Genomic DNA, 12,195 nt, shown 5'->3' with positions numbered 1-12,195 from the left:
AGCTCACTACACACAGCCTGAGTGTGCGTCCATAGTGCGAGCCTAGCGCGGTTGCGACGACGGGCGCGAAGTATCATACAAATGAAACGCGCCTTTGCGTCCATATTGGCTTGACGCATGACTAAGGCGGAAGCCTAGAGCGACGGGACTGGGCGAGACAGCGCGCCTAAGTTTCAAACCCTTCTGTCCGCGCGTTTTAGCCCCACTACGGGCCTAGTCAGCGAGCGACACAAAGCGCGGGTGGCGGGGGTAACAAACCAGTTCAGTCTTGTCGCTCGGCGTATGCGCGATTTTAATGATATTTTACTTAGTATGTAGTCAAAAGTTGACACGGGCATTCGAGTATACTGAAGTGTAGGGTATAATCTCAATTCTTCATATAAGTTAACAAATTCACCAGTTATTGCTCTTTTTTTATTTATTTCGTGCACACCATCTCTAGTGTTCAACACCTCCCATCTCAGAATCGGACTGTCTAGTAAAAATAGCAAATCCTCGTCCATAATAGTTTACAACCCCTGATGTACGTCAAACCGCTACAAGAGCTCGCGCCATTACTGTGGCCACCGCACGCCCCCGCTCGCCGCGCCCGCCTAGGCTCCAGTTACCGCGCTTTCAGTGTGGACGCACACTTAAGTCTCCAGAGGGATTGCGTAAGTACATAAGTAAAAGCCTACTGTACATAATGTATTTATGTACTATAAAATAAAAGTAACTAAGAGAATATGATTTCTACAGGTTTCAAAAAATTATTGTATTTTTTTAAATGTTATTATTAATATGGTGTATATATGATTAGACTTTTCTGCTCAAGCTATTAAAATAAAGGTCTGAACACAAAAAAATATGTCTCCTGCAAAATAAAGATTTTACAGAAATTATTACGCTATGATTTCATTTTAATACAACCATGATTTAAAAAATAGTGTATAGTATTTTTAAGTTTTTATTTAGGTTAAATTCCGTAGGACTTCCATCCACATTCAAGCAATGTTATCAAAATTAATTAATAACAAAAATGCAAAAAAAGCCATTGCAAATTAGTTTCACGCGGTATCTCATAAATAAAAAAAGTATAATAATATTATTTACAATTGATTTCGAAAGTCAAGTAAGGTAAGGGCACTAGTAGTTGACCATGTACTAGTAGTTGACCGTTTTGTATGAAATTTTAAATAATAAGCGTTGTGTTTATCGTATCTAATTAAAAAATTAATTTATAAGTAGCTGCTCTCATCTATTTACAACTGCGGAAAGCTCAGAACTAAAGCGCATTGTGTGTAGCAGGAGCCGATAGTTGTTTTTGACAGGGTTCAACTGTGAGGCACGTTTCTTGATTTCGTGACTGAATATTATATTTTTTCTATGTGAAAATTAAAATTTTAAGTTTTGACATATGTGTGGTCTTATTTACCATAAAAGTAAGTTTTTATTCATATGGTCAACTACTGATGCTCAATACGGTCAATTACTAATTTTTTTCAGATTTTGATTGGTCAACTACTGAAGCAAACACTTAATATGAATCAAATAAAAATTTAAGTGTTTACGATTTGTTTAATTGAAAGACTTCTTAGTAAAACTTAATCTAAAGGGTATAAGAATTTCCTTTAAGCACCCACTGATATTCTAAAATTTGAATGTATGTGGTCAATAAAAAAAACATTTTAGCAGCGCTCTTAAATGGTCAATTACTGGTGCCGTTACCTTACAGTATGCTAATTTGATTTTGATAATTGTATATTTTGAAGGTTCTCGAGTAGCGACCACAAGCCGGTTGACGCGGTGTATGTTGGCCCACCAGGTGGACTGGCGACACAGCTAAGTTACGTAGTCGCATGGTGCGGGCAACGCAAGACCTGCCATTGTGACTATCTCTGGAGGAGGTCTACGCCTTGCAGCGGGCGTCTACTGACTGATGCTGATGATGCTATTTTTTTAATATTGCTCTACCCGATGTTGTCACTCAGTGTTTTGTGAGTTTTGCTACATTTGTCAAATTAGTGTTTATTGAGCAGCGTGATGAAAATCCAATAAAAGACCCAGAATAATGCAAATCTACGCAATACATAAATATTGTGTAGATCTATATTTTTCTGGATATATAGATCATCCAAAGTTCAATAGCAAAATTAAAAAAGGTTCCATGACAAATATAAGATTGTGTCCCTGGGATCGAAGCTGTGAACTACAATTGCAATTCTTAGTCCTCTAATTCTGGGTGGGTGGGTCCTCTATTGCTGGGTTAACACTGGTCAGTGGTAGTAGGTAAACTTAAATATATCTATTAGAAAATCTTATATTTATAAATAACCGTCTTTTGGCACTACCAACTTCCATTAAATCGACTGACTCTATCGTATATAACATTTCTATTGTAACTTTAACCCTGGTAAATAATCGATTTATTGTTAATTAAAAAGTAGCACCATGTTAATTTTGGTGTACATAAAACTAAAACTGAGAAATTTTTGCATAGCAGACGATCAATGTATTCCATTATAAGTTAATTTTTATTTTTATACTCACTAATACAACTTATTTTCCTAGAACTCGCACATAAAACTTTGTATTTCACTGTGGAATAATTCACATAAAATTTTAACCCATAATTAAAAAAAAAGTCAACAATTTTTTTTTAATTATCAGCACAAAAGTGAAAATTCTGTCAATGTCTTGACATCAATGTGTCAACTGTCACATTCTGTAGGATCATACCTATAACAACCTATTTTTTTAAAATAATATTATTATTGTTTTAGTATTAAGAAAATGATTAGACGCTTAACCCCCTTAATAACTCAGTGCCGAAGTATTAAACATCAGGTTAATATAAAATGGGTACGCCCTGAGTATGTTCCTGCATACAAAGCTGAAAGATCTGGTGATTTGGAAGCACTTCCTCCTATTCCCGAATCAGCATTGGGACAAGATTATGCTTTAAGCGAAGAAATAAAAAAGTAAGCTTCATTAAAATTTAGTATGGTTTCAAAGTAAATATTTTCTTTAAATAGGTGGATAACCTTAATTTATACGTAGACATATTGCCAAAAGTACTAGATTAATTCATACAGTTTTTCTAATCCGCTAAAATAGTGAGAGACGTATCCAAAAAAAAAACATTTTTAATATGGGCTTAATATTTGAAGTAAAATCTCATATATATATATCTATATATTGTATATAGTATGTTAATTCATAGTGAATTTAAATATAAACAGTCATAAAAAATCCAGTCATTGTTTGAGTAGGTAATACTAAATTGAATTAAAGTTTAACTAACACTTGTTAAAAATATGGTTTTGTAGTATAATCTTAATTACGGCAATGTTTACTTCATGTTATTTTAGTTATTACCAATACCTTTATATTGTGAATTACCTAGACATATTCTAAAAATTATGTTCTTTTAATTACAAGAAACCTCTTTAGTAATAAATTACAAAAAAATCTGATTTTTTTCTCTGTTTAAATATTTGCAGTGCACCAGAAGCAGTGAAGAAAATATTTTCAGTAGCACATCTAGGAAGGAAGGAGTATAATACATTAGTCAAGTCACATTACATAGATAAAGTTAAAAGGCATCAATATGATGAGTTCACTGCTGAAACCCGGAGTAAGACATGCTTAATTAATTCATATTTGAAGATGCTTTATACTGTTAACTTTTATGGCTAAATTCATTTAAAATTTTACACTACTCATTGGTGTAAACCTATGAAGGTCAGATAATATTGAACTAGTGTGTAAATGTTGAAGTGTAGATATCAATTTCACTGGTTATGGTACTCTTTTCTCAAGAGAAAGTATGGTTTTATGCTGTTACAGCCTTGATTTTTTTTATTGGAGAAAATCACTCTGGAATGAGGATATCCTAAGAGCACGAGGGGTGCTTGACCTATGCACACCATGCCAGCTGTGTTGGGGGTGCATAATAATAAGCAATGTTTATTGTATATTGTTGGATGCCATTTTAGAGCTATGCATGTTGGCAATGGTGTAGTGAATTTATATTTTATACTATTGGTTCCATAAATACTTTTAATTTTATTTGAGCGGCTGTGTCTTATTTTATTACTACTTTTTTAAAAGAGAATTTGTAACTATTATTACAATAACATTAATGTTTCTAGAAAATGGTTCACATCTATAATGCTTCCAGTTACTAGGAAATATAATGAAACTGAAATAATATATGAAACTTACTTTTTTTAGTTGCTAGATTAACAGGCCATATAAGATGTCTGCAAGATACAATGGAAAAAAGTCCAAAAAATGTTATTGCCAAAGTAAGTACCAGATTTCTAAACTGATAATAGAGAAAATCTTTTGTGAGTTGAACATGCTAATGTCGCATGACAAAATTATTTATTTCTGCTATAATTTTATAAATTTTAATTATAATATCCATTTTCATTTTGTGACAATTATGTTTATAAATAGTACTAAGTAATCAATGGAAAAAGGCTTTGAAATTATTTATTTTTTGGTTATTAGATGCTTATTCATATAAATTAAACTTGAAATCACATTATGCATAGACCAGTGAGACCTTCACCTGCATTATGACTTCTACAAGTGTCATGTCAAACAACATCTTGTCTATTTTTATAAAAAAATATTTTTATTGTTTTAGCATATATGATTCTTACTAAGAATTTTTATTAGGCAAATGTGTTCAATCTTCCAATCATCAATTAGAAATCAACTATAGAGTCATACCTTATTACCAACAATTGAATTTATTAAAAGTCATACAAATTTCTATATTATTAAACAACTAAATATTCATTCAGCTGGCATGAATAGATAGATCTCCCCCAAATAGCATTACAATAATCGGTGTTACAACTTCCTGCGACCTTGATGTCATTGGTATATATATTGGGGGGCCTAAACAAGCTAAATAACTAAATAAATATCCTTCAAGATGATATAAAATATTTATACTATTAATGTAATACTTCTTTGCTATTCAGAAAACTGTTCAAGAGCTCATTGACAAAAGAAAGAAGTTGTTGAAGTTCCTCAGACAATATGACTACAAGAAGTTTGAATGGCTGCTAGAAAAACTTAATATTGAGTACAAAGCCCATCCCGAGTAAGTGCATTTTTGAAATTTATACACACTTGTAACTATGTGACTAATATATGTATATCATGTTGATTTAAAAATCTATTATCTTATTATTATAAAATTGCCTTATAATTTCGTAATTTTATTAGGGTTATGGCGCAGACGATAAAAGGGTAATTATATAAGTTGAATTATAAAGAGAATTTAGATGCATATTTATTTTGGATAATCTTGACAAGAAATTATGAACGCAGTGTCAATTAATTATATCTGAAAATTTAGGAAACCGGTTTGGATGGGTTTATTTTCTCTGAGGGTGTAGGCTTCTTTCAATGAGTTAATAATAGCTATCTTAATAAAAAGAACTTCTTCCCGAAATCTATAGTAGGGTAGTTTGTCATCTCTCTCATATAAGCAGTTATAATTATCCATCTAATTTATTCTTTACACAAGAATTTTATTAATACAAAAGTTCTTTCCGTGATAAGCCAACTCTGAACTTGTTAATATGCATCTGAAAATCTAATCTGTGATAATCATCTATGATTTAATTAGCGTATATTAAGATGTCTGACTTACTCCTACAGATTTACTGAATCCTGTTTTTTTTTCTCTAGGACATATAATAAGTTGTCAAGAAAGGAGTCTCTAAGGAAATTGACAGAAATGCACTGTGATGATATTCGAAACAAAAAGCTAGCTGACTATAGAAACTTACTTGAGTGTCAACAAGGACCATTTCTTACAAAGAAACTTGAGACAATGAAATTTATTAGGAGTGAGCAACAAGAATTACAACTACCAGTTACAGTTACGGAGCAAGACATTAAGAAGCTGGAGCAACAGTTGCAAGAGTGGAAAGTGAAAGATGAAATTAAACAGCAAGCCAAGAAAAAGAGGAGAAATGTACTCTTAGATAATGAATGAATGTCATAAACATATTAAATTAGCTTCTCAGATACACTGTCTTTTTTAACTTATTATCTGTTGCAGTTGCAAATTAAAAAAAAATAAAACACTAGTTATTGATTATATATTATTGATTTAGTTTAAAATAAAATTGGTAATAAACAATGATCATTTTTAAATATCTTTTCTATTTTGGACATTGCAATATTATTGACAATGATCAACAATCAAATGATTATATTTTCAATGTTACGGTTGGCACTACACGCCTTTGAGTCTTATTAATTTTTTTTTTCCACATGGGGGATAGGTGACTTTATTTTGCTCTCAATTATTTATATATTTCTTGTAAATTTTCCGTTTTTTATCATTTAGTTTTTTTTTAATTTTGTAGTTCAGAAAAAAACTAGCTTTTACTATATACTGTTATTGTACATAGTTCAGAGATTTTTCTACTATCAAGCCTCGGGTTGTAAGCGAGTATATTAATTTGAAAGGCCTGGCCCCATAGTCAAAGAAATTATTGGCTTGCTAGATATATCATGATCATGATTTTTATTATATTTCTAAATTTTAGATACATCATTCATAATTGTGGTACTAAACATATCATTATTAGTAAAATCGGATAGTGACTTCGTAACAAATTATTTATTAACTCAGAAAGGAATAAATATATAGCTACTTCTGCTATGTAGCAGTAGCCATGCATGCCGAAGTAGCTATATATTAGTTCCTTTCTTAGGATAGACTTCCGCGAGGTAACGCCTGATTCTATTAGAAATTATTTGTGATTTTTTTCAGATGAAGATTATGAATTTATAAATAAAAAATAATAATTTTAATGTCTTTATTAAAAACTACTCATATTTAACAATTACATGAATCACTAAAAAAAAGAATAAAGTGTAGAAATTTGGACGGATTTATTTTACAAAAAGTAGGCTTTCATCCTTGATGTATAATTGAAGAGAGCTATGCACTTAAAACTACGGAAGACTTTTGATAGCCACTGGAATGTTGAACTTAACTCACTATTAAACAATATAAATCAGGAAGTTCTAACCATGGCAGCTATATTATGTCCTTGTTTATAAAGCTAGGAATTGCAAATTATTGGTTTTCATTTTATAAACTTAGTTCATAATGAAAATCATTCACAACATATAGTATGATTATTGATGTCAAAGTTGTAAGAATATTGGGAGTCTCAATCTAAAAAAGGTAGAATATCACTCTTAGAGTGATGTTGTATGTGGCGCTCTGGCATATGCTGTAGGAATGAATCCAGAACGTCTTGATTTTGGTGCGTGTGCCCACAGCCAACCCTCTACTGTCTGCTGTGTCAGATCTGCATAAACCCATTCCCCACGCTTAACGGACAAATCGTCGGGGGCTTGTGCCTGGAAATATAATGGCATGTCATTATTCTCAGCAGTTCTTTAATCAAAAAAATAATATATATTTGTTACCTTATAGTCGTAAAGCATGACTAGCTCAGTGCCGTGATAACGTCCATCATTATCTTGTTGGGTTGTGTTGTTGATGGTGGTATTGTTGTTAGATGACAGCATTGTGTTGTTAGGGTTTGATGTTAACGAAGAATGGTTAGGTTGTGCATTATCTTGCTGTGTTGCTAGAGAATAAAAATAAATTAATTTATTGTTAAAATTCTTAAGAAGTTGCATCACTACATCTTTAATCTATGACATTATTAATTGTGCTTTATTATGTTTAAATTTGGTTAAAATTACCTTGTACTACTGCAGGATAAACAAAGCCAGAGGGTATGAATCCCTCTTGACCATCACTCCTCACAATCCAATACCAATCTGGATCTTCTCTGTTCAATACTATCAAATATTATTGGTCATTAATACATTAAAATATAATTCAATATTACATGTTTTTTGAAGGATAACTTGGAACAAAATATATATTAGCCCGCAAGGCTTCTCTACAAAAAAGAATAAAGCCAACTTTTTGAGATAAAATATTATTTTTAATCTACAAATAATTTGTCCCAGTGTTTTTTCCCATTATTTAATGGTGAATTAATGAGACAATGTTATGCAATTTATTTATCCCAACTGTATTTGAAGTCTTTATTGGGTTAGAAGCATTTGAATAAAAAAATGCCTTACAGTTTTTCTTAAAAAATCATGTATACATTAACCCCATTAGGCATTATCACTAAATACATGTTATTAAAACAGACATTTGAATAGGCAGAACAATCAAATTTTTGAGACAATACATTTGAGGTCATATTGTCTTTCATCTAGTTCATACAAATAAAATAATGCATCTTTTGCGGTTTATCCAGAGTAAAATTCTGTTTATTTGATATTAATTAAATTAGTATTTAAAATTTAATTTCTCCTTACCTGTAACAAATTCCCCTCTCTCTACATCAACATCATTTTCGTCTCGGGCAGTGAATGTGTATAGCACTACATATCGACCAGATGGGTCTTTACTAAAGGGACAGGCTTCACCCTCACTTCCGAGCTCTGAATGGCCATCATTTGTTGCCCCATCTGATAAAGATAATCTGAAAATAACAAGAAAAAAGTAAGTTGTTGTGATAGTTCCAAAGTCAAAATATGGATTGTAGATTATTAATTTGGCAGAAACAGAAATATTTCCACACTTATTTATTTCTTTGTTTTTTAGTGACAATAATTATGGGTATAGAAATATGCATGTAAATTGGAAAGGGTATCAGATTCACTCAGTACTTACTGAGATACTTCTCGATGTGCTAAATCAGTTGGAGATCTGCTCCTTGGCAACTTTTTCTTCAGGTCATGATGTTCACAAGGTGCACAATATGAGTGAGGTATGAAGCCTTCTCTTCGAGATTCTGCTACTATCACATACACCCAGTCATTTTCCCGATATAATACATTTACTATTTGGCCCCGCTTAACCTGTTTACAACATTATATTCCATTTTAATTATTGGAGTGAAAATAAAAAAAAATAATTATGGATAGAAACAACTGAAGTTTCTTTTAATTCACACTTTCCACAGTGATGGTTGACCTGTCTTTAATCCATAAATTTAGTCCAAAAATAAAATAACTCTACTTTCATTTATTATGACATTTATGTCTGAAATTGTTAATCTTAATGGTTTTATGTGCTATGCTAAATTGGGCATAGATTATAATGGATCTAGAACATAAGATTTTCAATCAATCTAATTGTAATAAGAACATAAGATATTAGAGATATAAATAATATACAAAATAACTATACACATATAAATTATAGACTGAAGAGTAATAAATAATTTTTTTAAACAGTAAAATTATCTACCTCTAATTCATCATCCACGCAAGGTGCAAAATCATGTAGCACCACCATCTTAGAATCTGGACTAAGACCATGTTCCTTCTCTATACCAACTCTAACTAATGTCTCAATGCTTGCTGAGCCAGTGATCCTGCCCATCCCCGGACTGAGTCCAGATCCCGGCCTGGATAATTCTTTTTCTGAGTCGCCACTACTTGCTAATGAAAAATAAATATGTCAGAAACAAAAGAATTATTATCATTACAACTATTTATAATATTGAAACACAGGATTTAAAATATTGTTCATAATTATAATACTGTATTAAGTATGAATTATATAAATGTGATTTATTGATTTCAAATATAAAGAATATTTTCTTAGTAAATGTTACAATAATTAGGATATACATTAGGATTACAATGGGACATAATTTTTTTTCCATAGATTTTAATAATACAGTATTTTCGATTAACATTTAAATTGCAAAATAATACGTTACAATAATAAGTTAAATAATAACCGCGAAATGAGTGTGAACATTTGTCGTTAAAATTGTTGAGAAAATGTTCCCACGGTCAGGGTTGTACAGGCGTACAGGTTCTCGTAAAACGAGATGAATTTACTGGTTTTCTATATTTATAATTATGTATAGAAAGTTTGAGGTCATTGACTCACAAAGTTTTTCCAAATAAAGCTTTTTCATACTTACATTTCTTCTTCTTGCCCCTTCTTATTCTGACTGGACACAAAAATGCCATTTTTAAAGATAATTCACATAACTGTGGGATGTCGAAAACACTTAAAAAATCAAATTCTTTGTGCCGTGCGATAAAGTTAACAATATACTCTTCACATGTCAAAAACTTAAAAAGCTTACAGATTGCATATTGTGATGAAGTAAAAGCAACACAGATAAATCTTTCAATATTTAAAGAGTTTAGATTTATTAAGTGTTTTAGAGTTTCGATATACTATCAGTTTTATTTTAGTTTTTATATAAAAAAAATGATTATATGGATGTCTTTAAATTTGCGTTCATAAGTGGAAGCGGTTAATTTAAATTCTTGTCAAATAATAAATCATTCAAAGGTGAACCTCCGTCGTAGAAATTATTACAAAACTAATAATTAATCAAATATCTTTAAATTTAGATGTTACTCTTAACGACTGTAACGCCAGGATATACAAAATATAATAAAAATTTAGATATAGAGTCGTGGTGGGTTGCTATAAATATAATATGCATGTAGTGATTTTTTTTAAGAAAAGAGTCTTTATTATTTAAAATGTTACATTATATTATAATGTTACATTAGCATCTGACTGATGCATAACGGCATAAACTTTCAAAAAGAGCTAAATGAACGCACGTTAATACAATTTTCCTTTTTAAATACCAATGAAACACTTTTTGAGATTTATGCAATAAAAAAAATGGTATCGGATTATTCGAAAATTTGTATTAGAACTAAGCAGAGCAGTTCTTGTCTATGTGAAATCAAGTTTTGCAACTTCAAAGCGGTAATCGTTTCTTCACGGCCTAGCTATGAATCTTTTCCCAGGGTTCTTGTGTATTCAGTTAATGGTGTGGGTGCTTACATATGAGCTTGTGTGTAAACATAATAAACAATAATATTAAAATAGTCTTGCTGTTAAATGAGTTTTGTTCTTTACCAGAAATATAAATGAATAGACTAAGATATGGAATGGAAAGTGAGGCGCCTTTCATTAGTCTAGTACTTATACTAGGTACGACTTCTTTTGGTCTATCGTAAATGCTTAGCCCGTTGGCATTTAAAGATTCGCCGTTTCTGAAATTGAAGATTGCTAAAAGTGCTTTTAATTTTCGCACCTTCTGTAGTAAGTAAAGTAGCTTGAGAGCTGCCTTGGGAATCTGGTTTTAGGTCGCTTAGACGGAGCCTTCATAAAGTATTAGGCGAAACTCACTTGGCAGGGGACTCTTACTGGGCTGTATATTAATTTACATTTGTTATTCCGTTTTAAGGGGTACCGAGGAGAACAAGACATGCATTTATCGGATTATTAAAACAGTGAAGTGACGGATGAAACTTTAGCTAAGCAAAAAAAAAAAAACAAATTCATAATTTTTTTATATCGAATGTTAAATCAAACCCAATAAATGGTGATGTTTTAAACTAGGTAAACTCTACGATTTTCCTGGGCGTCACAATCGTTTCTAAACTTCAATGGAGCCCTCTTATCGAGTCTCTTGCTGTCAGGCTTAGTAAAGCAGCATATGTCGTTAGGAAGGTAAAAACGCTACTCTGATATTGATACTGCTAGGAACATGTTTTTTTTTGTTAATTGTTTTCACAGCATTATGTACTATGAATTAGTAATTTAGGGTAGTGGTGCGAATATTGAAAATATATTTGTTTTGCAAAAGAGAGCCATCCGTGCTATTTACGGCGCAGGGCCGCGAATCTCCTTGAGAAAGCGGTTGAAAGAGATCAATATTCTTACAGTGGCCTCACAATATATTTATGATAATATTTTGTACGTTAATAAAAATTATAATATTATAAAAAAGGGGGACGTCCATAGTGTATTTACAAAGCACTGAGAAAAACTGACTGTACCAAAGTTTCGCTTGCAAAAAGTCTCTAATTCATTTGTAATAAACGGAATAAGATTTTTAATGAAATTCCGACAAAACATTATTGGATTACCATTTACAACATTCAAAACGCATATTAAAAGCGAAAACGCTTTGTTTTCATATTTCATTTCATTTTTATTAATATTTTATAAATATTTATTTATTATTTTTACGAATATTTAAATGACAAAAATCCTTGGCAATGATGTCACTTGATTATATTTAAGCGAAATCTTATAAAGTGTATATGTGTAGATTTGTATTGTTAAACTATTAAAAAATGTGT

The 12,195-nt window shown here is 31.2% G+C and overlaps 2 protein-coding genes across 2 annotated transcripts; one reads left to right on the top strand and one right to left on the bottom strand.

The window, feature by feature from the left end:
- The first annotated feature begins 2,700 nt into the window (after positions 1–2,700).
- On the top strand, positions 2,701–6,088 carry bonsai (28S ribosomal protein S15, mitochondrial). The gene is made up of 5 exons (XM_068767623.1): positions 2,701–2,960; positions 3,483–3,616; positions 4,216–4,289; positions 4,980–5,101; positions 5,695–6,088. Exons 1-5 carry the CDS (start codon positions 2,773–2,775, stop codon positions 6,002–6,004), a joined length of 828 nt encoding a protein of 275 aa, XP_068623724.1. The 5' UTR covers positions 2,701–2,772; the 3' UTR covers positions 6,005–6,088.
- A 752-nt stretch (positions 6,089–6,840) lies between these two features.
- Positions 6,841–10,147, bottom strand: Dlish (Dachs ligand with SH3s). The gene is made up of 7 exons (XM_068767514.1): positions 9,999–10,147; positions 9,311–9,504; positions 8,732–8,919; positions 8,374–8,540; positions 7,741–7,839; positions 7,459–7,622; positions 6,841–7,389 (listed from the first exon to the last, which is right to left on the bottom strand). Exons 1-7 carry the CDS (start codon positions 10,045–10,047, stop codon positions 7,225–7,227), a joined length of 1,026 nt encoding a protein of 341 aa, XP_068623615.1. The 5' UTR covers positions 10,048–10,147; the 3' UTR covers positions 6,841–7,224.
- Positions 10,148–12,195: the final 2,048 nt, after the last annotated feature.

The sequence above is a fragment of the Battus philenor genome, unplaced genomic scaffold (assembly GCF_028537555.1).
Source record: "Battus philenor isolate CCGP_79_NKW_IND1 unplaced genomic scaffold, ilBatPhil1.0.hap1 SCAF_23, whole genome shotgun sequence".
Lineage (NCBI taxonomy): Eukaryota > Metazoa > Arthropoda > Insecta > Lepidoptera > Papilionidae > Battus > Battus philenor.
This window is presented reverse-complemented; position numbering and strand designations above follow the sequence as displayed.